This window comes from Bolinopsis microptera, chromosome 4 (assembly GCF_026151205.1).
Source record: "Bolinopsis microptera isolate Bmic1 chromosome 4, MBARI_Bmic_1.0, whole genome shotgun sequence".
Lineage (NCBI taxonomy): Eukaryota > Metazoa > Ctenophora > Tentaculata > Lobata > Bolinopsidae > Bolinopsis > Bolinopsis microptera.
This window is the reverse complement of record NC_087075.1, coordinates 1,209,573-1,236,304: the sequence shown is the minus strand read 5'-3', so window position 1 is coordinate 1,236,304 and position 26,732 is coordinate 1,209,573. Positions and strand designations below refer to the sequence as shown.

Sequence of the window (26,732 nt, the reverse complement as noted above, 5' to 3'; positions counted from 1 at the left end):
GTTACCCCCTTTATTCGAGTTTCATCTGGCCTGTGTCTATGTGGGTATTAGTATTATATGAACATGTAAACCCACAGGGTTAACTTGATCACAGCTGAAACCATGTCAGAGATCTTCACATATCATTATCCAAGCCTGAGTAAGGGGGTAAGGGGAGTAAGGGGGTAGGAGAGAGTAAGGGGAGAGGGGGGGTAAGGGGAAATTAACTAATTAAGGGGGAGGGGGAGTAAGGGGGTAAGGGGGAATATGGGGGAGGGTGGAGTAAGGGGTTGGGGGAGGGTGGAGTAAGGAGGAGTAGTAGTAGTAAACCCGCGATGGGGTGGCATGTGCCTCAATAGGATATTACAAACATTTATTATATCAATTTATCATTAAATAATTCAACAATATCAATAACTTATGGTTGATCGTTCACACTTAGTAAATATAAAAATAAAGTTAATCTACACTAGAGAATAAATAATCTATATTATATAAATCAACTATATTATCTCCCCACTAAATTCTTGTCATGTTTATTAGATAAAAAGTCGTAATAACAATATTCTCATACTATCAAAGCGGTAGAAATCCAAGTATTTTTAATACGCGGTGCGCAAGGAATTTCGTTTAAAGAAATGTATAGGTAAGATAAGCCTGAGTGTGGCAGTAAAAGGGAGGGGGTAAGGAAGGGGTAAGGGAGGGGGTAAGGGAGGGAGTAAGGGAGGGGCAAGGGAGGAGTAAGGGAGGGGTAAGGGAGGGGGTAATGGAGGGGGTAAGGGGTGATCCTCCTACTCCCTCTCCCTTACGTAGTATGAGAACTAACTATGTCGCGGCAAAGTGGTTTCAGATTCAAAAACAGACGGTTAACTGAGTAACTAATGTAACTGAGTAGGTAACTAAATATGTGATGTATAATTGCTGGAGTATATCAGGGGCCTCTTCTGGAGCGGCTCATTGCGGTCCTGTATTAGCGTACTAGTGTATTAGCGTATTAGCCTTGACAATGTCTAATCGTTGTGAAGGAGTCATGAGTAAAACGTTACATGCTGCATTTCCACATACATGGCTCAGAGTAATTAGCCGGAATAATTAGCCGGTATAAGGGGGGGGGGGGTCTAAAATAGGGGGGGGGGGGGGGGGTTCTGCAATAGGGGGGGGGGGGGGGGGGAGTAACTCATCATAGTATGTGTTCAGTGGCGTTCTTAAGGCGTTCTTCTATTTTGATATTGAATTGGAATTTCATGACTGAAACCCGCCATGCCGTTTTAAAATTGATTTGAAAAAAAAAATTAATTTCGATTTTGATGAATCCCAACCGAATGTTAACTCCACAAGTTGCAGGAGGGTCTGTGGCTTTATGCCAGAGCTTAGACGTAGTATCACGGGTAGTGGGTGTCTTCCACGAACAGTTTATGGTGTGTTAAAAATGGCTTAATACATTTTTACTTAAGTTGCATGATTTAAGTTAACACTTATGAACTTTCGATTCAATATTAAAATAGAAAGCGATTTGACATCGGTTTTTAATCAAATCAATTTGAAAACGGTCTGAGCCACCGTACTGCTCTTAATAACTGTTCTTGAAAGAACTGTTCTTATAACATCCAAGCAGGACTCAGGAACAACAATGAACAGAAACCCTAGAAACTTTCCGTGACCCATAAGACTATATCTCTAGGAGTAGCAAGTAGTAATATATCTCTTAGTTAGAATATGACTGTTGTAAGAGCAGGAACTATCATATTAATCGTAAACACAAGAATCACTCAATGAATATGAAAAAAACGGAGCTGCACATATGAATATCGGATGACTATATCTATCTCTGAAGAAATAATTGATCGCAACACAAACAGATTAGCGCGGGGGTCTCCTCTGCAGATAAAGAAAACAGACGGCTGTAATGGAAATGTCAACACCCCCACACACAAGATACGTCTGGTGTTACTAGATACTAGTGTCGTGGTTAGCAGTAGTGCTGTTACATGTGGTTAGAATGACTTACAACATAATTACTTAATTATTCGTAATTTAGCTATATCGGCGGAGAAAATTTTGAAATTAAGAGATTCGAGTGTGATATACGACTGAGCAAGGTTTCCGTGAGTAAACCTTGTAAACCTTGTGTTTGAAGTAAAGTATGACTTTAAAAAGTGGGAGTTAAAAAGAGATATATGACAGAGCTGTAGTAGTATGACACTTGACAGCGTATCAACACATTGCCAGGAAGGGAACTGGAAGTATACTGATCAGAGTCAAGTTATAGGTAATATTGTAGTTAACTGGTAATGTCAATAGTTATAGGTAATATTGTAGTTAACTGGTAATGTCAATAGTTATAGGTAATATTGTAGTTAACTGGTAATGTCAATAGTTATAGGTAATATTGTAGTTAACTGGTAATGTCAATAGTTATGGGTAATATTGTAGTTAACTGGTAATGTCAATAGTTATAGGTAATATTGTAGTTAACTGGTAATGTCAATAGTTATAGGTAATATTGTAGTTAACTGGTAATGTCAATAGTTATAGGTAATATTGTAGTTAACTGGTAATGTCAATAGTTATAGGTAATATTGTAGTTAACTGGTAATGTCAATAGTTATAGGTAATATTGTAGTTAACTGGTAATGTCAATAGTTATAGGTAATATTGTAGTTAACTGGTAATGTCAATAGTTATAGGTAATATTGTAGTTAACTGGTAATGTCAATAGTTATAGGTAATATTGTAGTTAACTGGTAATGTCAATAGTTATAGGTAATATTGTAGTTAACTGGTAATGTCAATAGTTATAGGTAATATTGTAGTTAACTGGTAATGTCAATAGTTATAGGTAATATTGTAGTTAACTGGTAATGTCAATAGTTATAGGTAATATTGTAGTTAACTGGTAATGTCAATAGTTATAGGTAATATTGTAGTTAACTGGTAATGTCAATAGTTATAGGTAATATTGTAGTTAACTGGTAATGTCAATAGTTATAGGTAATATTGTAGTTAACTGGTAATGTCAATAGTTATAGGTAATATTGTAGTTAACTGGTAATGTCAATAGTTATAGGTAATATTGTAGTTAACTGGTAATGGCGTTCTGGTAATGTGCTTCAAAACACATGAGTCTTATGCAATTTGTTGCAAACCCTGTTTACCTACAACTACGCCCTGCTACTCTAGTAACGGGGATGTGGATCCCCATTCCCCTAACTTATTCCGTTATTTATTTCATTACTTTACCGTTCTTTTGTTACTTATCCAGACATAGCAGTATAACATATAGAATTAGGTAATGTTTTAAAGTAGCGAAGTAGTAATAAAGAGGTATAGTAATTAGTGAAGTAGTAATAGAGAAATAATATTCCCAATAGCTGCTAAAAGTACTAATCACTAAAAATAAAGCGCACAAAATAGTGAGTCTGTTAAACAAAGAAATGGGCAAGAAAGGTTTAAATTGTTAACTCCGTAGGCTGTCGAACAGAGAAAGGGAAAGAGATCCGAGTGTTACTATTACATATTACATATTACTATTACATATTACTATTACATAACTATACGCAATTATCCAGCTTCTAGTCATGTCTGGCAGATTAGCCAGGCTGATAAGCAAAGCAACATTTAAGTGCGCTCCAAATGTGCTAACTTTCCAGGCTTCCCACAAACCCACCTCCTCCAGACATTAACCGATCAAACAGGTTCAGGGATTAGCGGTGAACTGAGGGATTAGAGGTGAACTGAGGGATTAGAGGTGAACTGAGTGTCATCTCATCTTTTGGGCTTATTTATCTTCTCCAGACACTGATTGGGCACTGTATTCACATTATAAAGATAGCTATTTGAAGGAGCGCTCACTTTAATTAAGCTGGTTCTGGTTAAACAAATTCAAAATCATTTGTCCGACGTAAATAATTAGTTAGATAAAGCACCTGCCCTTTCCTAACTGCCTGCTGGGATGTCGGGTAGTACATGCTCGCAGTTACTCTAGTGCTGAGTATTACTCTAGTGCTGAGTATTACTCTAGTGCTGAGTTTTACTCTAGTGCTGAGTATTACTCTAGTGCTGAGTATTACTCTAGTGCTGAGTATTACTCTAGTGCTGGGTATTACTCTAGTGCTGAGTATTAATCTAGTGCACTAGTGAGCTAGTGCTGGCTATTACTCTAGTGCACTAGTGCTTCTGATACTCTTCATACTAGCACGTGTACAAACTAGCACGTGTACAGACCGACTAGTTTTAATATCGAGAGGGAGGGGTGATATTTACCTTCAAACTCGTTGCAACTGAATGAAATCTACAAAAATAACAAGTTGAAACTTACTTAAAATTAAGCATGAACGAAATTTCGAGAACCACATCAAATCAGTCTAGCTTAAGCTGGTAGAATCATGCAACTTAATGTATCCAATATAAGTAATGTAAGTATTTAGAGATGTAAGAGTTGAGAGGATGATTGTATACAATTACACTACTAACGTGAGTTGGAGCATGTAACTAAGCTTGTGTAGCAATTACCCTAGCTGAACCTCATGATAGTAAATAGTAAAGCCTGCCATGTGTAACGGCCTCTTGTTCAGGCTGCTACAGTCTGTAAAATAGACCAGTCTCTATTATAGTCTGTAAGATAGACTAGTCTCTATTATTACTAGTCTCTATTATCAACTGAGAGTAATAACCGGGAGTAGTAAACGGTTTATCTCATGAGTTACACTCTACACAGTTACTCTACAGTTGGGGTGCAACACAGTTACACTCTACACAGTTACTCTACAGTTGGGGTGCAACACAGTTACACTCTACACAGTTACTCTACAGTTGGGGTGCAACACAGTTACACTCTACACAGTTACTCTACAGTTGGGGTGCAACACAGTTACACTCTACACAGTTACTCTACAGTTGGGGTGCAACACAGTTACTCTACAGTTGGGGTGCAACACAGTTACTCTACAGTTGGGGTGCAACACAGTTACTCTACAGTTGGGGTGCAACACAGTTACTCTACAGTTGGGGTGCAACACAGTTACTCTACAGTTGGGGTGCAACACAGTTACACTCTACACAGTTACTCTACAGTTGGGGTGCAACACAGTTACTCTACAGTTGGGGTGCAACACAGTTACTCTACAGTTGGGGTGCAACACAGTTACTCATCTAAAATCATGACTACCATGATGAAGGTTTACTTTAACCAATCAACAAATGAAGGCAGGTAAACATGAAGCTTAATTAACGAAAATGTTTCACGACTTATTCCCGGTCATGAAGGGACCATCATGGCAAGTTGTGTATAAGCGGATACAGGAGGTATACGAGGCTTTTGTCCTCAACTTAGGTTCTCAGACTCGATAATAACAATTGGGCTCCACAGAATCACCAAGAATTAACTTTTAAACTATGAAATTGTAGATAGTGCGGGAATGGTTTGTAAGTCACGTGACACTTGCACAGATACGTGACCTACGTGACCTGCGTAGGTGCCTGTGTTATAAGTGACGTTATCAATTAGCGCACCAGTGATCACGGAATCGTCTGATGTCACTTCATTATTATCAACAGAAATAGAATTACATTCTGTTGCTATGGGAACTGTCTAAAACAGATTCACTGGTGTGCGGTAATTGATCACGTGACTCATGTAAATGATGTTAAAACGTGTCACGTGACTTCCAAATCTATAATTTGTGGAATGTGTTATATTTACTCTTTAACAACAGAGATCAGAGCACACGTGATATTCAAGTTTACAGCTGCTAAAAGTCGAAATCAGATGAAATTTACTTTCAGATAAAGATGTTTTCGCGTCAACATGATAACCAAATAACTCCCTAACAACTACCACGCTAACAACTGACTCGCTAACAACTGACTCCCTAACAACTAACTCCCTAACAACTGACTCCCTAACAACTAACTCCCTAACAACTAGCTCCCTAACAACTGACTCCCTAACAACTGACTCCCTAACAACTAACTCCCTAACAACTGACTCCCTAACGACTAACTCCCTAACAACTGACTCCCTAACAACTAGCTCCCTAACAACTGACTCCCTAACAACTGACTCCCTAACAACTGACTCCCTAACAAGTAACAACTGACTCCCTAACAACTAGCTCCCTAACAACTGACTCCCTAACAACTGACTCCCTAACAACTAGCTCCCTAACAACTGACTCCCTAACAACTGACTCCCTAACAACTGACTCCCTAACAAGTAACAACTGACTCCCTAACAACTGACTCCCTAACAACTGACTCCCTAACAACTAACTCCCTAACAACTGACTCCCTAACAACTAAATCTCTAACAACTAGCTCCCTAACAACTAACTCCATAACAACAGACTCCCTAACAACCAACTCACTAGCCAGAGTAGAATATAACATCCTGCAATACGAGTATTGCAGTATTATACGCTCACGCCAACATTATGAGGGGGAACAATTAAAACTTGCAGTAATGCAGCAGTAAACTTAGCTTATCTTTAAAATGCTTTGAACTTTTATACAAATAAACGAACAGATGCAGACTGTACAGTGTTTAAATGTAAACTCTAGCTGAGTCCTTTGTTGTAGGCGACACTCTGGATTACACATTTTAAGTTTAGCATAATCTGGGTTACAATATTCGTTTTGAGAATTGAACAGTATACAAGTATATAAAGTTCTAAAGAATATGCGATATACAAATGGAGTTTAGCATAATCTGGGTTACAATATTCGTTTTGAGAATTGAACAGTATAAAAGTATAAAGTTCTAAAGAATAGGCGATATACACAGTGGCGTAACGTTGCCTGTTGGCGCCCCCCTAAGACGGCGCCCCCCGCACAGTGGCGTAATGTTGCCTGTTGGCGCCCCACTAAGACGGAGCCCCCCCCCCCCCGCACAGTGGCGTAACGTTGCCTGTTGGCGCCCCACTAAGACGGAGCCCCCCCCCGCACAGTGGCGTAACGTTGCCTGTTGGCGCCCCACTAAGACGGAGCCCCCCCCCCCCCGCACAGTGGCGTAACGTTGCCTGTTGGTGCCCCACTAAGACGGCGCCCCACCCCCCCCCCCCCCCCCCCCCCCGCACAGTGGCGTTACGTTGCCTGTTGGCGCCCCACTAAGACGGAGCCCTCCCCCCCCCCTTCGTTACGCCACTGGATATACAAATGGAGCACGGAGTCTAGCACTGGGGAGAAAGAAATGTCAGAAATGGTGAGAACTTCCTAGCCTATGTTTAGTATTTGACAATGGAATGTTTTGAAAGAATAGAGGTAAAATGTTTTGAAAGAATGGAGGTGAAATGTTTTGAAAGAATGGCAGGAAGAAATTTTGTAAGATGAAATTTGTTAAATAAATATCTTAGAAAAAGAATTAAGGAGGGATCGAAATGACGCGTTATAAGCAGTTGTTCTTTTTGTATTTACCTCGGGCTGGTTCCTCGCTCCTCAGTGCCTTGTCTCCTATTGTACAGTAGTGTGTAACAGAAACGTTTCTCACAAACAGTTTTCAAGATTAGTTATTTGTCCACACTACACAATTTGCCTCCTTTGATGAAATATCTTTTGTCTGGCTCGTCGTTCGATCTCTTCTTGCGTTCTGAAACAAACTGCTGCTGCTGTTCCGGCTCGGCACCTTCCTCTGGAGACCAGGTTACCAGGTTACCAGGTTACTAGGTTACCAGGTTACCAGGTTACTAGGTTACCAGGTTACCAGGTTACCAGGTTACCAGGTTACCAGGTTACCAGGTTACTAGGTTACCAGGTTACCAGGTTACCAGGTTACTAGGTTACCAGGTTCTTGAGTTCTAAAACAAGCTGCTCCGGCTCGGCACCTTCCTCTGGAGACCTATCTGGGCTGATAAAGACTCGAGCTACGGAGATTTCATTATCATAAAAACATTCAGAATTACCATTACATATACATTTACCATTACATCGCGATCCTCCCAGCGGTGAGCTATCCTCTAGTCCTACCGTAAGCTCTATCATCAATTGGAATGTCAATGTGAGGGAAGCTACTTAAGCAGAGATTTAGGAACACCATGGTGGTGGGAAGCCCAGATTGGTTTAGGTTTATTAGTATTTCAGTTCATTGTTTATTTCTGAGTATTCTAAAATAAACCTCTTCTAAAAATGAAACTCTTATTCACAAACAAAGACTCATTTGTATAAAAAACAAATATTTAAATGAATAAAATATAAAAACTTGCAAGCACACACAAACATTTTTGTAATATTTATGTATAAGTTAAAATTTGAAAACGGCATAATTTCTGCTGATTGAGGAGCACTACCCGGAGGCATTCTCGCGCATGCGCTCACCCAATCCTCTGTGGGCTGTTCACTTGACAGAGATACTGGCTGGCACTTCCAACATGTTTCACTTCACCACTACTCCTCTGTGGGCTGTTCACTTGACAGAGATACTGGCTGGCACTTCCAACATGTTTCACTTCACCACTACTCCTCTGTGGGCTGTTCACTTGACAGAGATACTGGCTGGCACTTCCAACATGTTTCACTTCACCACTACTCCTCTGTGGGCTGTTCACTTGACAGAGATACTGGCTGGCACTTCCAACATGTTTCACTTCACCACTACTCCTCTGTGGGCTGTTCACTTGACAGAGATACTGGCTGGCACTTCCAACATGTTTCACTTCACCACTACTCCTCTGTGGGCTGTTCACTTGACAGAGATACTGGCTGGCACTTCCAACATGTTTCACTTCACCACTACTACTCAACCAAATATCATGCAATCAATCCTGTTTGAGATTTAAATAATGTAATGTTCAAAATTATATTTTAAATGTCCAAAAAAATTTAAATTTAGCCATAAGCAATACAGTAAAACTAGGACATGACATAATAATATGACAATGTTTTGTGTGATGGTACGTTAGTAGTATAACTGTATACACTAGTAGTGACTACTTGTCTGCTTGTTAGTCCTGACTCCTGGTAACCATGGTAACTAGATAAACAACACCTGGTAACCATGGTAACTAGATAAACAACACCTGGTAACCATGGTAACTAGATAAACAACACCTGGTAACCATGGTAACTAGATAAACAACTCCTGGTAACCATGGTAACTAGATAAACAACACCTGGTAACCATGGTAACTAGATAAACAACACCTGGTAACCATGGTAACTAGATAAACAACACCTGGTAACCATGGTAACTAGATAAACAACACCTGGTAACCATGGTAACTAGATAAACAACACCTGGTAACCATGGTAACTAGATAAACAACACCTGGTAACCATGGTAACTAGATAAACAACACCTGGTAACCATGGTAACAAGATAAACAACACCTGGTAGCCATGGTAACTAGATAAACAACACCTGGTAGCCATGGTAACTAGATAAACAACACCTGGTAACCATGGTAACTAGATAAACAACACCTGGTAACCATGGTAACTAGATAAACAACACCTGGTAGCCATGGTAACTAGATAAACAACACCTGGTAGCCATGGTAACTAGATAAACAACACCTGGTAACCATGGTAACTAGATAAACAACACCTGGTAACCATGGTAACTAGATAAACAACACGACAACCGTTAGGAGGAAGAGTGGAGTGATGAGAACTGTTGCGCAGTTCTTATCACTCACCTCGCTTACTGAGCCTTCTTCTAGAATATCGGTAACATTGTACTTGGCATTGTCATCAACAACTTCATCTTCGACGTCGTTAACATCTTCATCAACAACTTCGCTATCATCTACTTGTTCATCATCTACTTGTTCATCATCTACTTGTTCATCATCTACTTGTTCATCAGTATCTTGACGTTTGCTGACATTGTCATCCACAACTTCACCTTCGTTTACAAGAGCTCCTTCTTCTTCTCCGTTATTTTCATCTTGATCTAGTCCACGGTACAATGTGGCTTCCTCCATTGGCATATCATTGCACAAGTCAGTCTCGCACACCCTCTCATTGCAGTGTATCTCAGAGTACAACTCCCTATCAGCCCTCCTCTGCGCGCACGTGTGGTCGCACCCCTTGTAGTATACGTGCACGTGCTCGTCTGCCTGAGGTATGTTGTATTTGTGTACTGAGTTCCCCTCCACACACACCCCGCCTTCAAAACACTGCCGAGCTTTGTCTGCGCTCAGGCAGTCTGTGGACTCTGCGTATATTAGGGACACGTTAACCGTCCACTTCTCACAGTGGTAGCAAAGCAGGGAGGAGGAGGAAGAGAGAGAAGTAAGCAGTAGCAGCGTGCTGGAAACATAACCCTGCATCCTTCCTGCAGACAAGAATTTAGTATGACAGGAATTGAATAAATAATCAGTATAGATGGCTTGTTACACAGAATTAGTCACTCAATGAAATAGAGATAATTTAAAGGAACACACACTTAATCAAGGTGAAATTGAAAGCACCCTAATTTAATGCATTCACAAGTTACGTCAAATTAATTAAGTTGTTTTGGGTGTAATTACTGTTATTGTACTTATTAATACACGTGCACATTGTGTAATTAGTAATGTTAACTGTAATGAGAGCGGACAAAAGAACACTGAAATCTAGCAATGAGGATATCTCGCGGGCAATAGTAATAAGTTGCATAACAATAGTAACAATAGTAACAATAGTTGTTTTGGTGCCAGAAACCAGGTAGGCAGAGGAATGCTGCAGGAATTTGCTTTTAACAATATATATTATATAATCTAACAATCTAGCAGGGTACTAACCTTGGAGCTAGGTAGATAAACGTTAATATTCAGATATATCCTCCTACTAGCTCTTAATGAATTATTTAGATGAATAGTTAATGGTTAATAGTTAATAGTTAATAGTTAATGGTGGTTATTGAGCACAGCTCACAGAGTCCTGTGTAAGTACTGCAGAGTACATCTCAATAGTAATTAGGATCGGTTAAACGGAGGAATAGTACAGAGGGTACAGGTTAGTACCTGTACCCTCCTATCTACTAACCACCCGATAAAGACAAAACCTTTTTCTTAATTAGTAGTTAGCTTAATTTCGTGTAATGAGATGAATGATAGTTCAAATAGTTTTGGTGCCTGCTTGTATTTTAGCCATCGCTGGGCGATAGTTTCTGGATACTATTCTTCTAAACCACACGTTACAAAATTTTCGAACAATACTTTTCGAATTTAAAAAACATTTGTACCGAATTGTAAAACACATGTTAACAGGGCAAAACACATGTTAACAGGGTAAAAAACATGTTAACAGGGTAAAACACATGTTAACAAGGTAAAACACATGTTAACAGGGTAAAACACATGTTAACAGGGTACAACACATGTTAACAGGGTACAACACATGTTAACAGGGTAAAACACATGTTAACAGGGTAAAAAACATGTTAACAGGGTAAAACACATGTTAACAGGGTAAAACACATGTTAACAGGGTAAAACACAATATGTTAACAGGGTAAAACACATGTTAACAGGGTAAAACACATGTTAACAGGGTAAAACACATGTTAACAGGGTAAAACACATGTTAACAGGGTAAAACACATGTTAACAGGGTAAAACAGATGTTAACAGGGTAAAACACATGTTAACAGGGTAAAACACATGTTAACAGGGTAAAACACATGTTAACAGGGTAAAACACATGTTAACAGGGTGAAACACATGTTAACAGGGTAAAACACATGTTAACAGGGTAAAACACATGTTAACAGGGTAAAACACATGTTAACAGGGTAAAACACATGTTAACAGGGTAAAACACATGTTAACAGGGTAAAACACATGTTAACAGGGTAAAACACATGTTAACAGGGTAAAACACATGTTAACAGGGTAAAACACATGTTAACAGGGTAAAACACATGTTAACAGGGTAAAACACATGTTAACAGGGTAAAACACATGTTAACAGGGTAAAACACATGTTAACAGGGTGAAACACATGTTAACAGGGTAAAACACATATTAACAGGGTAAAACACATGTTAACAGGGTAAAACACATGTTAACAGGGTAAAACACATGTTGAGCGGGTAAAACACATGTTAACAGGGTAAAACACATGTTAACAGGGCAAAACACATGTTAACAGGGTAAAACACATGTTGAGCGGGTAAAACACATGTTAACAGGGTAAAACACATGTTAACAGGGTAAAACACATGTTAACAGGGTAAAACACATGTTTACAGGGTAAAACACATGTTAACAGGGTAAAACACATGTTAACAGGGTAAAACACATGTTAACAGGGTAAAACACATGTTAACAGGGTAAAACACATGTTAACAGGGTAAAACACATGTTAACAGGGTAAAACACATGTTAACAGGGTAAAACACATGTTAACAGGGTAAAACACATGTTAACAGGGTAAAACACAATATGTTAACAGGGTAAAACACATGTTAACAGGGTAAAACACATGTTAACAGGGTAAACACATGTTAACAGGGTAAAAAACATGTTAACAGGGTAAAACACATGTTAACAGGGTAAAACACAATATGTTAACAGGGTAAAACACATGTTAACAGGGTAAAACACATGTTAACAGGGTAAAACACATGTTAACAGGGTAAAAAACATGTTAACAGGGTAAAACACATGTTAACAGGGTAAAACACAATATGTTAACAGGGTAAAAACACATGTTAACAGGGTAAAACACATGTTAACATGGTAAAACACATGTTAACAGGGTAAAACACATGTTAACAGGGTAAAACACATGTTAACAGGGTAAAACACATGTTAACAGGGTAAAACACATGTTAACAGGGTAAAACACATGTTAACAGGGTAAAACACATGTTAACAGGGTAAAACACATGTTAACAGGGTAAAACACAATATGTTAACAGGGTAAAACACATGTTAACAGGGTAAAACACATGTTAACAGGGTAAAACACATGTTAACAGGGTAAAAAAACATGTTAACAGGGTAAAACACATGTTAACAGGGTAAAACACAATATGTTAACAGGGTAAAACACATGTTAACAGGGTAAAACACATGTTAACAGGGTAAAACACATGTTAACAGGGTAAAAAACATGTTAACAGGGTAAAAAACATGTTAACAGGGTAAAACACAATATGTTAACAGGGTAAAACACATGTTAACAGGGTAAAACACATGTTAACATGGTAAAACACATGTTAACAGGGTAAAACACATGTTAACAGGGTAAAACACATGTTAACAGGTTAAAACACATGTTAACAGGGTAAAACACATGTTAACAGGGTAAAACACATGTTAACAGGGCAAAACACATGTTAACAGGGTAAAACACATGTTAACAGGGCAAAACACATGTTAACAGGGCAAAACACATGTTAACAGGGCAAAACACATGTTAACAGGGCAAAACACATGTTAACAGGGCAAAACACATGTTAACAGGGCAAAACACATGTTAACAGGGTACAACACGTGTTAACAGGGTAAAACACGTGTTAACAGGGTAAAACACATGTTAACATGGTAAAACACATGTTAACAGGGTAAAACACATGTTAACAGGGTAAAAACACATGTTAACAGGGCAAAACACATGTTAACAGGGCAAAACACATGTTAACAGGGCAAAACACATGTTAACAGGGCAAAACACATGTTAACAGGGTAAAACACATGTTAACAGGGTAAAACACATGTTAACAGGGTAAAACACGTGTTAACAGGGTAAAACACATGTTAACATGGTAAAACACATGTTAACAGGGTAAAACACATGTTAACAGGGTAAAACACATGTTAACAGGGTAAAACACATGTTAACAGGGCAAAACACATGTTAACAGGGTAAAACACATGTTAACAGGGTAAAACACATGTTAACATGGTAAAACACATGTTAACAGGGTAAAACAGATGTTAACATGGTAAAACACATGTTAACAGGGTAAAAAACATGTTAACAGGGTACAACACGTGTTAACAGGGTAAAACACGTGTTAACATGGGGTAAAACACATGTTAACATGGTAAAACACATGTTAACAGGGTAAAAAACATGTTAACAGGGTAAAACACATGTTAACAGGGTAAAACACATGTTAACAGGGTAAAACACATGTTAACAGGGTAAAACACAATATGTTAACAGGGTAAAACACATGTTAACAGGGTAAAACACATGTTAACAGGGTAAAACACATGTTAACAGGGTAAAACACAATATGTTAACAGGGTAAAACACATGTTAACAGGGTAAAACACATGTTAACAGGGTAAAACACATGTTAACAGGGTAAAACACATGTTAACAGGGTAAAACACATGTTAACAGGGTAAAACACATGTTAACAGGGTAAAACACATGTTAACAGGGTAAAACACATGTTAACAGGGTAAAACACGTGTTAACAGGGTAAAACACATGTTAACAGGGTAAAACACATGCTAACAGGGTAAAACACATGTTAACAGGGTAAAACACATGTTAACAGGGTAAAACACATGTTAACAGGGCAAAACACATGTTAACAGGGCAAAACACATGTTAACAGGGCAAAACACATGTTAACAGGGCAAAACACATGTTAACAGGGTAAAACACATGTTAACAGGGTAAAACACATGTTAACAGGGTAAAACACATGTTAACAGGGTAAAACACATGTTAACAGGGTAAAACACATGTTAACAGGGTAAAACACATGTTAACAGGGTAAAACACATGTTAAACCGATACCAAATCTTATTACGAGACGAAGTCCGAAGTCCGAACAATGATCGTAAACCAGCTAACTTGGTTTTGTAACCCTACCTTCATTCTACAGAACGTCACAAACAACGTCAACACAACTTAGTCAAACTCAAGTCAACACAACTACGCGTACTTATCCTCAGTAATTTGCAAATCTCTCCTAATCTGTGAGATAAGATCCTCATGACCTGAAACAAACACACAAAGCCACAGTTACAAGAGATAATGGCTGGAGCGGTAACAAGATGGAAACGCGTGCTTTAGTTAGATTACCACCCTAACCATGAACAATCATTTTAATAATCATGAACAGTCATTATCCTCGCTTCTCTCCTCATGTTTTACTGTAAATTTATTGGAAAATACTGTAAGTTGTGATGCTAATTCCATGATAATTGAGATCTGGTGACCTGTTCTGACCAACCCTCTGAGTGCTGCCATCTAACGGACGTCATTTCCGCTTAATCTAACCGATTTCGCGGTCCATTATACCTGGTTCATCAGAAAGAGCGGCTTATTTTAAACCGCACAACGACTTGGATTATTATACGAGACAGATAATCTACATCCATACTGACAGTTTAATAGTTATTAATAATATATAATATACAGTATACCATACTTACTTATACTATTATGATAAACTAGTACAATAAGATGGAAGATATGACAGTTATCTTATTAACACCATAATATCCCCAGTACCTGGGTCCAGAACTCCTACGAGACTCTAGTGAGAACACTGAGGGAGCTGAACACGAGGTGTCCCCTGTCTAACAGGAAGAGTGCTGCTCTGCAGAGCCTGCTCTTACAGTTCCTCGCTCAGAGGGACAGACTTAATGGTAACTTAACCTCACAACCCTTAACCTTACAACCCTTAACCTTACAACCCTTAACCTCACAACCCTTAACCTTACAACCCTTAACCTCACAACCCTTAACCTTACAACCCTTAACCTTAAAACCCTTAACCTCACAACCCTTAACCTTACAACCCTTAACCTCACAACCCTTAACCTTACAACCCTTAACCTCACAACCCTTAACCTCACAACCCTTAACCTTACAACCCTTAACCTCACAACCCTTAACCTCACAACCCTTAACCTCACAACCCTTAACCTTACAACCCTTAACCTCACAACCCTTAACCTCATAACCCTTAACCTTACAACCCTTAACCTCACAACCCTTAACCTCACAACCCTTAACCTCACAACCCTTAACCTCACAACCCTTAACCTCACAACCCTTAACCTCACAACCCTTAACCTTACAACCCTTAACCTCACAACCCTTAACCTCACAACCTCTAACCTTACAACCCTTAACCTCACAACCCTTAACCTCACAACCCTTAACCTCACAACCCTTAACCTTACAACCCTTAACCTTACAACCCTTAACCTTACAACCCTTAACCTTACAACCCTTAACCTTACAACCCTTAACCTTACAACCCTTAACCTCACAACCCTTAACCTCACAACCCTTAACCTCACAACCCTTAACCTTACAACCCTTAACCTTAAAACCCTTAACCTCACAACCCTTAACCTCACAATCCTTAACCTCACAACCCTTACAACCTCACTACCATTTCATAACTAAAGGATTGTATAACTAGCAATCATATTCCGTGTATTATAGTAAATCACTAAAAATTCTATCTTTTCAAGATTGCAACAGAAGCCTAGATGTAATTGTAAACTACAGAAAAGAATCTTTAAATAACTTCCACCTCACTTCCTCTGTAACCTAAAGTAACCTAAAGTAACCTCTGTAACCTAAAGTAACCTAAAGTAACCTCTGTAACCTAAAATAACCTTAAGTAACCTCTGTAACCTCTGTAACCTAAAATAACCTCTGTCTCCAGCTCTACGAACAGTTGAAGTACTCTCCCCGACCTCGTTTGCTGTGTTGGCAGTCCCCAAGTTCACTATCTCCCCTCAGCTGGGTAGGTTCGACTGGCTGAGTTCCATGTTACCTGCCAATATCAACAAGTCCTCTCCACGCATCGATATCACAGGTAACTGGGAGGAGAAGAGGGGGAGAGGGGGAGAGGGGGAGAGGGGGAGAGGGGGAGAGGGGGAGAGGGGGAGAGGGGGAGAGGGAGAGAGGGGGAGAGGGGGAGAGGGGGAGAGGGGGAGAGGGGGAGAGGGGGAGAGGGGGAGAGGGGGAGAGGGGGGAGAGGGGGAGAGGGGGTGAGGGGGGGAGGGGGAGAGGGGGGAGAGGGGGAGAGGGGGGAGAGGGGGAGGGGGGAATTTAGTGCGACTTGTTTTACTCCAGAAAAACTTTATCCGTTTAAACCTGGTCGTGCCATTTCACCAAACCAACTAGAAGTGTACTGATGGACCTCAACACAAGTGTGTCTCCCTTGCAGTGAGCCAACTAACCGCTGAAATGACTTACGACTACGAGTACCTTGGCAGATACAGCCGCCTGGTGATAACACCTATCACCGAGAGAGTACAGTTCAGTTTGGTAGCTGCTGTCACCCTCAGGCAAACTCTAGCTATCACAGGCCCTTCTAATTCTGGAAAGTTCGAAACTGTCAAGGACTATGCTAATGTGAGTTTTGATCAAACAAAAAAGTGACATTTTGTAACAACTGATAAGAGAATTCTCTATGATTTAAAAAATTTGCAAATTAGCATGTAATGATACATTTCACTCAATGATACATTTCACTCAATGAATGATTATTGAATAATATTATTTAATAATAATGCTAATCTCTCAGATGTTAGGTAGATACTGCGTGGAATACTCGGACACCTTGCAACCTCTCCTACTCTCACACCTTTTAGCTGGACTCATCCAGACTGGTTAGCAGAAACATTGTTAATTAGTTAGCTAATTGTTAATTAGTTAGCTAATTGTTAATTAGTTAGCTAATTGTTAATTAGTTAGCTAGTTGTTAATTAGTTAGCTAATTGTTAATCAATTAGCTAATTGTTAATTAGTTAGCTAATTGTTAATTAGTTAGCTAATTGTTAATTAGTTAGCTAATTGTTAATTAGTTTGCTAATTGTTAATTAGTTAGCTAGTTGTTAATTAGTTAGCTAGTTGTTAATTAATAAGCTAATTGTTAATTAGTTAGCTAATTGTTAATTAGTTAGCTAATTGTTAATTAGTTAGCTAATTGTTAATTAGTTAGCTAATTGCTAATTAGTTAGCTAATTGTTAATTTAATAAGATTACATGTTACAGGCTCTATTTAATAAGATTACATGTTACAGGCTCTATTTAATAAGATACATGTTACAGGCCTCTATTAATGAGATTACATGTTACAGGCTCTATTTTAATAAGATTACATGTTACAGGCTCTATTTAATAAGATTACATGTTACAGGCTCTATTTAATAAGATTACATGTGACAGGCTCTATTTAATAAGATTACATGTAGGTATTAATAAGATTACATGTTACAGGCTCTATTTAATAAGATTACATGTTACAGGCTCTATTTAATAAGATTACATGTTACAGGCTCTATTTAATAAGATTACATGTTACAGGCTCTATTTAATAAGATTACATGTTACAGGCTCTATTTAATAAGATTACATGTTACAGGCTCTATTTAATAAGATTACATGTTACAGGCTCTATTTAATAAGATTACATGTTACAGGCTCTATTTAATAAGATTACATGTTACAGGCTCTATTTAATAAGATTACATGTTACAGGCTCTATTTAATAAGATTACATGTTACAGGCTCTATTTAATAAGATTACATGTTACAGGCTCTATTTAATAAGATTACATGTTACAGGCTCTATTTAATAAGATTACATGTTACAGGCTCTATTTAATAAGATTACATGTTACATGTTCTATTTAATAAGATAACATGTTACAGGCTCTATTTAATGAGATTACATGTTACAGGCTCTATTTAATAAGATTACATGTTACAGGCTCTATTTAATGAGATTACATGTTACAGGCTCTATTTAATGAGATTACATGTACAGGCTCTATTTAATAAGATTTCATGTTACAGGCTCTATTTAATAAGATAACATGTTACAGGCTCTATTTAATAAGATTACATGTTACAGGCTCTATTTAATAAGATTACATGTTACAGGCTCTATTTAATAAGATTACATGTTACAGGCTCTATTTAATAAGATTACATGTTACAGGCTCTATTTAATAAGATTACATGTTACAGGCTCTATTTAATAAGATTACATGTTACAGGCTCTATTTAATGAGATTACATGTTACAGGCTCTATTTAATGAGATTACATGTACAGGCTCTATTTAATAAGATTTCATGTTACAGGCTCTATTTAATAGATAACATGTTACAGGCTCTATTTAATAAGATTACATGTTACAGGCTCTATTTAATAAGATTACATGTACAGGCTCTATTTAATAAGATTACATGTTACAGGGTCTATTTAATAAGATTACATGTTACAGGCTCTATTTAATAAGATTACATGTTACAGGCTCTATTTAATAAGATTACATGTTACAGGCTCTATTTAATAAGATTACAATATGTTACAGGCTCTATTTAATAAGATTACATGTTACAGGCTCTATTTAATAAGATTACATGTTATAGGCTCTATTTAATAAGATTACATGTTACAGGGCTCTATTTAATGAGATTACATGTTACAGGCTCTATTTAATAAGATTACATGTTACAGGCTCTATTTAATAAGATTACATGTTACAGGCTCTATTTAATAAGATTACATGTTACAGGCTCTATTTAATAAGATTACATGTTACATGTTCTATTTAATAAGATAACATGTTACAGGCTCTATTTAAAGATTTCCCCTTTAAAGCCAAATTAAAAGATAAAATGAACGGCCAAATAAAGAAAACAGTTCAGGTCTTTTTTAAATAGAAAAGTTAAGCTCTTTTTAATAAGATTACTTTTCCCAGGCTCTTTTTAAAACCAAACCAAAATAAAACAGTTACTCCAAAAAATTTAAAACAGGGCCATTTAATAAAAATACAGTTACACCTATTTAAAAAGAAAAGTCAGGCCATTAAAAAAAAAATGCCAGGGTTTTTTTAAAAATTTCAGTTCAGCCTTTTAAAAAAAAATTACTTTACAGGCTCAAATTAAAAAATTTACATGTAAGGCTTTTTAAAAGATACATTACAGGTCTAATTTTTAATAGTTTAATTTTCAGGCTCTATTTAAAAAAATTACTTTTCAGCTCTAATTTAATAAAACCCATGAAAAAAAAAGGCTCAAATTAAAAAAATTTTCATTTTAACGGGGTCTTTTTAAATAAGAAAAACTTTTAAACAGGCTATTTAAAATAAGATAATGTTAAGGGTCTATTTAATAAGAAAACCAAAAACAGGCTAAAATTAAAAAATCTTTTACAGGCCAATTTAATAAGATTACAGTTTACAGGCCTATTTAAATTAAAGGTTTAAAACCGGCCCCATTTAATAAGATTAAAAATTTTACAGGCCCATTAATAAGTTTACAGTTACAGGGTCTTTTTAAATAAAAATTACATGTTACAGGGGCTATTTAAAAATTACATGTACGGTCTTTTTTAAATAAGATTCTGTTACAGGCCCATTTTTTTTAGTTACATGTTACAGGCCCCCATTTAATAAATTAATTTTTACGGCTCTTTTTAAAAATAAAAGATTAATGTTACAGGCTCAAATTAATAAATTAAAATTTTATAGTCTATTTAAAAAGATTACATGAAACAAGGGTCTATTTAATAAGATTAAAAATTAGGGGGCCCTTTTTTTTTAAATAAAAAATTTTACATTAAGGCCCCTTTAAAAAATAAATTACATGTTACAGGCTCTTTTAATAAGACGGACTTAACCGGCCTTTTTAAAAAATTTTACATTTTTTACAGGCCTTTTAATAAGATTAATGTTACAGGCTGCTTCTTTTTTATAAAAGATTAAATTTGTTACGGCTCTATTTAATAAGTTTACATTTAAACAGGCCATTTAATAAGAATTACATTTTTCGGGCTCTATTTAAAAAGATTTCGTTCGGGGCTCTATTTTAATAAATTACAATATGTTACAGGCTCTTTTTAAAAGATTACTTGTTCGGGCTCTATTTAAAAAAAGAAACATGTTACGGGCTCTATTTAAAAAAGATTACATTTTTTTAAGGCCTATTTAAAATAAAACATGTTAAAGGCGGGCGCTCTTTTTAATAAGATTACATTTACGGGCTTATTTAAAAGATTACCGTTAAGCTCCATTTAATAAGATTACATTTTAAACGGGCTCAATTAATAAGATTACTGTTTACATCTATTTAAAAATTTTACTGTTACAGCTCTTTTTAAAAAATTTACATTTTTTAAAGGCTCTATTTAAAAAATTAATTTTCCCCGGGGCTGCGCTCTATTTATTAAGATTACATTTTAAACCGGCCTATTTAATAAAAAAAACATTTTACGCGGTTTATTTAATAAATTACATTTTAAAAGGCTCAATTTAAAAAAAGTAATGTTATGGCGCTGTCTCTATTAATAAGATTCTTTACAGGCCCAATTTAATTTAAATTTACATGTTAAAAGGCTCCTTTTAAATAAAAATTTACATGAAACGGGCTCATTTAAATAAATTACATGTTACGGCTCTATTAATAAGTTTACAGTTCAAGGCTCCTTTAAAAAATTTACTGTTACAGGCTCTTTTTAATAAAAAACATGTTCGGGCTCCTTTAAATAAATTAACATGTTACAGGCTCTTTTTAATAAATTTTTTGTTATAGCCTATTTAATTTAAGATTACATGAACAGCCGGGGGGCTGTCTCATTTAATAAATTACTTTTAAAAAAGGCCATTTAATAAGATTACAGTTACCCCTTTAAAAAATTCTGTTACCAAAAAAGGCTCTTTTTAAAAAGTTTACTGTTACAGGCTCCTTTAATAAGTTTACATGTTACAGGCTCCATTAATAAGATTACATGTACAGGCTCTATTTAATAAGATTACATTTTCAGCTCTATTTAATAAGATAAATATTTTCAGGCTCATTAAAATAAGATACAATATGTTACGGCCTATTTAATAAAAACTTTACAGCTCTATTTAATAAATTACTGTTATAGGCTCTATTTAATAAGATTACATTTTACGGCTCTATTTAAAAAATTACATTTACGGGCTGCTGTCTCAATTTAAAAGAAAACATGTTACGGGCTCTATTAAAAAGATACATTTTACAGGCTCTATTTAAGGGGGAATTGCAGTTACAGGGCTCTATTTAAAAAAACATTTTACAGGCTCTTTTTAAAAATTACATTTACGGGGCCTTTTTAAATAAGATTACATTTTACAGGCTCTATTTAAAAAGTTTACGTAAAGGCTCTATTTAATAAATTACATGTTACAGGCTCTATTTAAAAAGATTACATTTTATGGGGCTCATTTAATAAATTACATGTTCACGGGCTGCTGCTCAAAAATAAGATACAGAAAACAGCTCAAATTTAATAAATTCTGTTAAACAGGCCCCTTTTTAAAAGATTACATGTTAAAAGGCTCTTTTTTAAATAAGATACTTACAGGCCTATTTAATAAGATTACATTTACGGGCCCCATTTAATAAGATTACATTTACGGGCTCATTTAATAAGATTACATGTTACAGGGCTCATTAAAAGATTACATTTTACAGGCCTATTTTAAAAAATTACTGTTTAAAAGGCCTATTAATAATTACATGTTACAGCGGCGTCTCTATTAAAAAAGTTACATGTTACAGGCTCTATTTAAAAAAATTACATGTTACCAGGCCCATTTAAAAGAAAACAGTTACGGGGCTTATTTAAAAAATTTACATTTACAGGCTCCATTTAATAAGATTACATGTTACGCTCTATTAAAAAATCATTTTAAACAGGCTCTATTTTAAAAATTTTAAACAGTTACAGGCTCTATTTAAAAAATTTACAATAGTTACAGCTCTATTTAAAAGATTACAATATGTTACAGGCTCTATGTTAATAAGATTACAATAGTTACAGGGCTCTATTTATAAGATTACATGTTACAGGCTCTATTAATAAGATTACTTTTATAGGCCTTATTTAATAGATTACATGTTACAGGCTGCTGTCTCTATTTAATAAGATTACATGTTACAGGCTCTATTTAATAAGATTACATGTTACAGGCTCCATTTAATAAGATTACATGTTACAGGCTCTATTTAATAAGATTACATGTTCAGGCTCTATTTAATAAGATTACATGGTTACAGGCTCCATTTAATAAGATTACATGTTACAGGCTCTATTTAATAGATTACATGTTACAGGCTCCATTTAAAAGAATAACATGTTTACAGGCTCTATTTAATAAGATTACATGTTATAGGCTCTATTTAATAAGATTACATGTTACAGGCTGCTGTCTCTATTTAATAAGATTACATGTTACAGGCTCTATTTAATAAGATTACATGTTACAGGCTCCATTTAATAAGATTACATGTTACAGGCTCTATTTAATAAGATTACATGTTACAGGCTCCATTTAATAAGATTACATGTTACAGGCTCTATTTAATAAGATTACATGTTACAGGCTCTATTTAATAAGATTACATGTTACAGGCTCTATTTAATAAGATTACAATATGTTACAGGCTCTATTTAATAAGATTACAATATGTTACAGGCTCTATTTAATAAGATTACATGTTACAGGCTCTATTTAATAAGATTACATGTTATAGGCTCTATTTAATAAGATTACATGTTACAGGCTCTATTTAATAAGATTACATGTTACAGGCTGCTGTCTCTATTTAATAAGATTACATGTTACAGGCTCTATTTAATAAGATTACATGTTACAGGCTCTATTTATGAGATTACATGTTACAGGCTCTATTTAATAAGATTACATGTTACAGGCTCTATTTAATAAGATGACATGTTACAGGCTCTATTTAATAAGATTACATGTTACAGGCTCTATTTAATAAGATTTACATGTTACAGGCTCTATTAATAAGGATTACATGTTACAGGCTCTATTTAATAAGATTACAGTTACAGGCTCTATTTAATAAGATTACATGTTACAGGCTCTATTTAATAAGATTACAATATGTTACAGGCTCTATTTAATAAGATTACATGTTACAGGCTCTATTTAATGAGATTACATGTTACAGGCTCTATTTAATAAGATTACATGTTACAGGCTCTATTTAATAAGATTACATGTTACAGGCTCTATTTAATAAGATTACATGTTACAGGCTCTATTTAATAAGATTACATGTTACAGGCTCTATTTAATAAGATTACATGTTACAGGCTCTATTTAATAAGATTACATGTTACAGGCTCTATTTAATAAGATACATGTTACAGGCTCTATTTAATAAGATTACATGTTACAGGCTCTATTTAATAAGATTACATGTTACAGGCTCTATTTAATAAGATTCATGTTACAGGCTCTATTTAATAAGATTACATGTTACAGGCTCTATTTAATAAGATTACATGTTACAGGCTCTATTTAATAAGATTACATGTTACAGGCTCTATTTAATAAGATTACATGTTACAGGCTCTATTTAATAAGATTACATGTTACAGGCTCTATTTAATAAGATTACATGTTACAGGCTCTATTTAATAAGATTACATGTTACAGGCTCTATTTAATAAGATTACATGTTACAGGCTCTATTTAATAAGATTACATGTTACAGGCTCTATTTAATAAGATTACATGTTACAGGCTCTATTTAATAAGATTACATGTTACAGGCTCTATTTAATAAGATTACATGTTACAGGCTCTATTTAATAAGATTACATGTTACAGGCTCTATTTAATAAGATTACATGTTACAGGCTCTATTTAATAAGATTACATGTTACAGGCTCTATTTAATAAGATTACATGTTACAGGCTGCTGGATGGTAGTGAGGATGTTTGAGAGATCTGATCTGCTTTCAGAGTTGGGACAGGTACTTCAAGGCATTCACCGCGGGTTCGCTTCGTTGGTAAGTAGTAGTAGTGTACTGTATAGTAATAGTAGTAGTAGTAGTAGTAGTAGTAGTAGTAATAGTAGTATACCCTAGATAGTAATAGTAAGTGCAACTTATTCCTGCCGAGTGTTTCCTAGTTTACTTCATTATTCTAACTTAAGCCGATCATGGAAATAGAAAAATTTTGGATGATTTTTGAGAAATAATTGAACGCTGTTAATTTTTGATCATTTCATTGTAAATCTGCATTTTGATGCCGCAACAAGCGATTACTTTAACACTACAAGTGATATTGTGTAGCACGTGTAACCCTTGTAACACGTGTTATATATTGCAGGCGGATGCTAGACTATTTAACGAGCAGAAGTGCCCCGTTATACCCTCTTTCCATCACGAGGAGAGACCTGCATCACATGAACCCTCCAGTAAAATTAACAGGGAATTCCAGGTCCGTATTAAGACTCCCCGGCTCCTTTAACTGAGTGCTCTCCTCAAACTAACTTTATCTAAATAATAAAATCCTCTCCAGACTTTAAACTTCATACCTGACATTTAAACCCCCCAGACCCCGTCACCACTTCATACCTGACATTTAAACCCCCCAGACCCCGTCACCACTTCATACCTGACATTTAAACCCCCCAGACCCCGTCGCCACTACGACCTGACACAGTGTCCGCTCAACTAAACCTCAGCTCGGAGCACAGCCCCCCGGTTCCCAACTATTTGGGGAACATCATGGTCGGGGACACTCTTGTTCCGGCTAGCGGCTCCTTCCAGTGTATTCTTACTCTGCCACGCAGTCAGCCTCTTCCTCTTAATCTCAAGGTTTCTGGGGTTTTCTACTGTATAATATAATAAAACCCTGAGATTATTAATCTATCAATATTAACCCATTATTGATTACCGATTTTATCATTTAACTACTATTCTAAAAACTACGCACGCGAACCTCACCATAAGTATAACTAACTAACTACCTAACTTTAACTAACTAACTAACTAATTTAGACTAATTTAAACTAACTAACCGTCAGGACTGTTGCCGGGGTATGAGTATAACTAACTAACTAACTAACTAACTAACTAACCATCAGGACTGTTGCCGAGGTATGAGTATAACTAACTAACTAACTAACTAACTAACTAACTAACTAACTAACTAACTAACTAACTAACTAACTAACTAACTAACTAACTAACTAACTAACTAACTAACTAACTAACTAACTAACTAATTAACTAACCAACTAACCAACTAACTAACTAACCAACTAACTAACTAACCGTCAGGACTGTTGCCGAGGTATGAGTATAACTAACTAACTAACTAACTAACTAACTAACTAACTAACTAACTAACTAACTAACTAACTAACTAACTAACTAACTAACTAACTAACTAACTAACTAACTAACTAAATAACTAACTAACTAACTAACTAAGTAACTAACTAACTAACTAACTAACTAACTAACTAACTAACTAACTAACTAACTAACTAACTAACTAACTAACTAACTAACTAACTAACTAACTAACTAACCGTCAGGACTGTTGCCGAGGTATGATTATAACTAACTAACTAACTAGCTAACTAACTAACTAACTAACTAACTAACTAACTAACTAACTAACTAACTAACTAACTAACTAACTAACCGTCAGGACTGTTGCCGGGGTATGAGTATGATGTTGCCAGATCTAGATACTATTATCCTCGCCAAGTTGATCTCAGCAGGATACAAGTTCTACGATCATCTATCAATAAAGCTCAGCTGTTTTATCACATACCTTGATCCAATGGTAAGGAGAAATTGTTATTGACGATCAGATCTGCATCTCAATACTAGACAGCATACTTAACATCTCAATTCTCATGAAAGAACTACTAAGACAGAAGGGTCTGATTTGATAGTTAAAAATAAAATATTTCTGCTTCAGGTGGTCAATTTGGAACTGTATACCCTGCCAATTGTGAAGAGTATTCCCCCAAAACCCACTTGTTTCAATCTTTAAAACCCCGGTTTTGAGCGCAAAAAACCCCCTTT

At 36.0% G+C, this 26,732-nt stretch overlaps 1 protein-coding gene across 1 annotated transcript; it reads left to right on the top strand.

Moving 5' to 3' along the window:
* The first annotated feature begins 10,802 nt into the window (after nucleotides 1-10,802).
* On the top strand, nucleotides 10,803-26,700 carry LOC134814335 (dynein axonemal heavy chain 7-like). The gene is made up of 10 exons (XM_063822429.1): nucleotides 10,803-10,837; nucleotides 15,376-15,515; nucleotides 16,550-16,702; nucleotides 17,057-17,244; nucleotides 17,417-17,501; nucleotides 24,601-24,695; nucleotides 25,018-25,128; nucleotides 25,326-25,508; nucleotides 26,350-26,487; nucleotides 26,626-26,700. Exons 1-10 carry the CDS (start codon nucleotides 10,803-10,805, stop codon nucleotides 26,698-26,700), a joined length of 1,203 nt encoding a protein of 400 aa, XP_063678499.1.
* The last annotated feature ends 32 nt before the right edge of the window (nucleotides 26,701-26,732 follow it).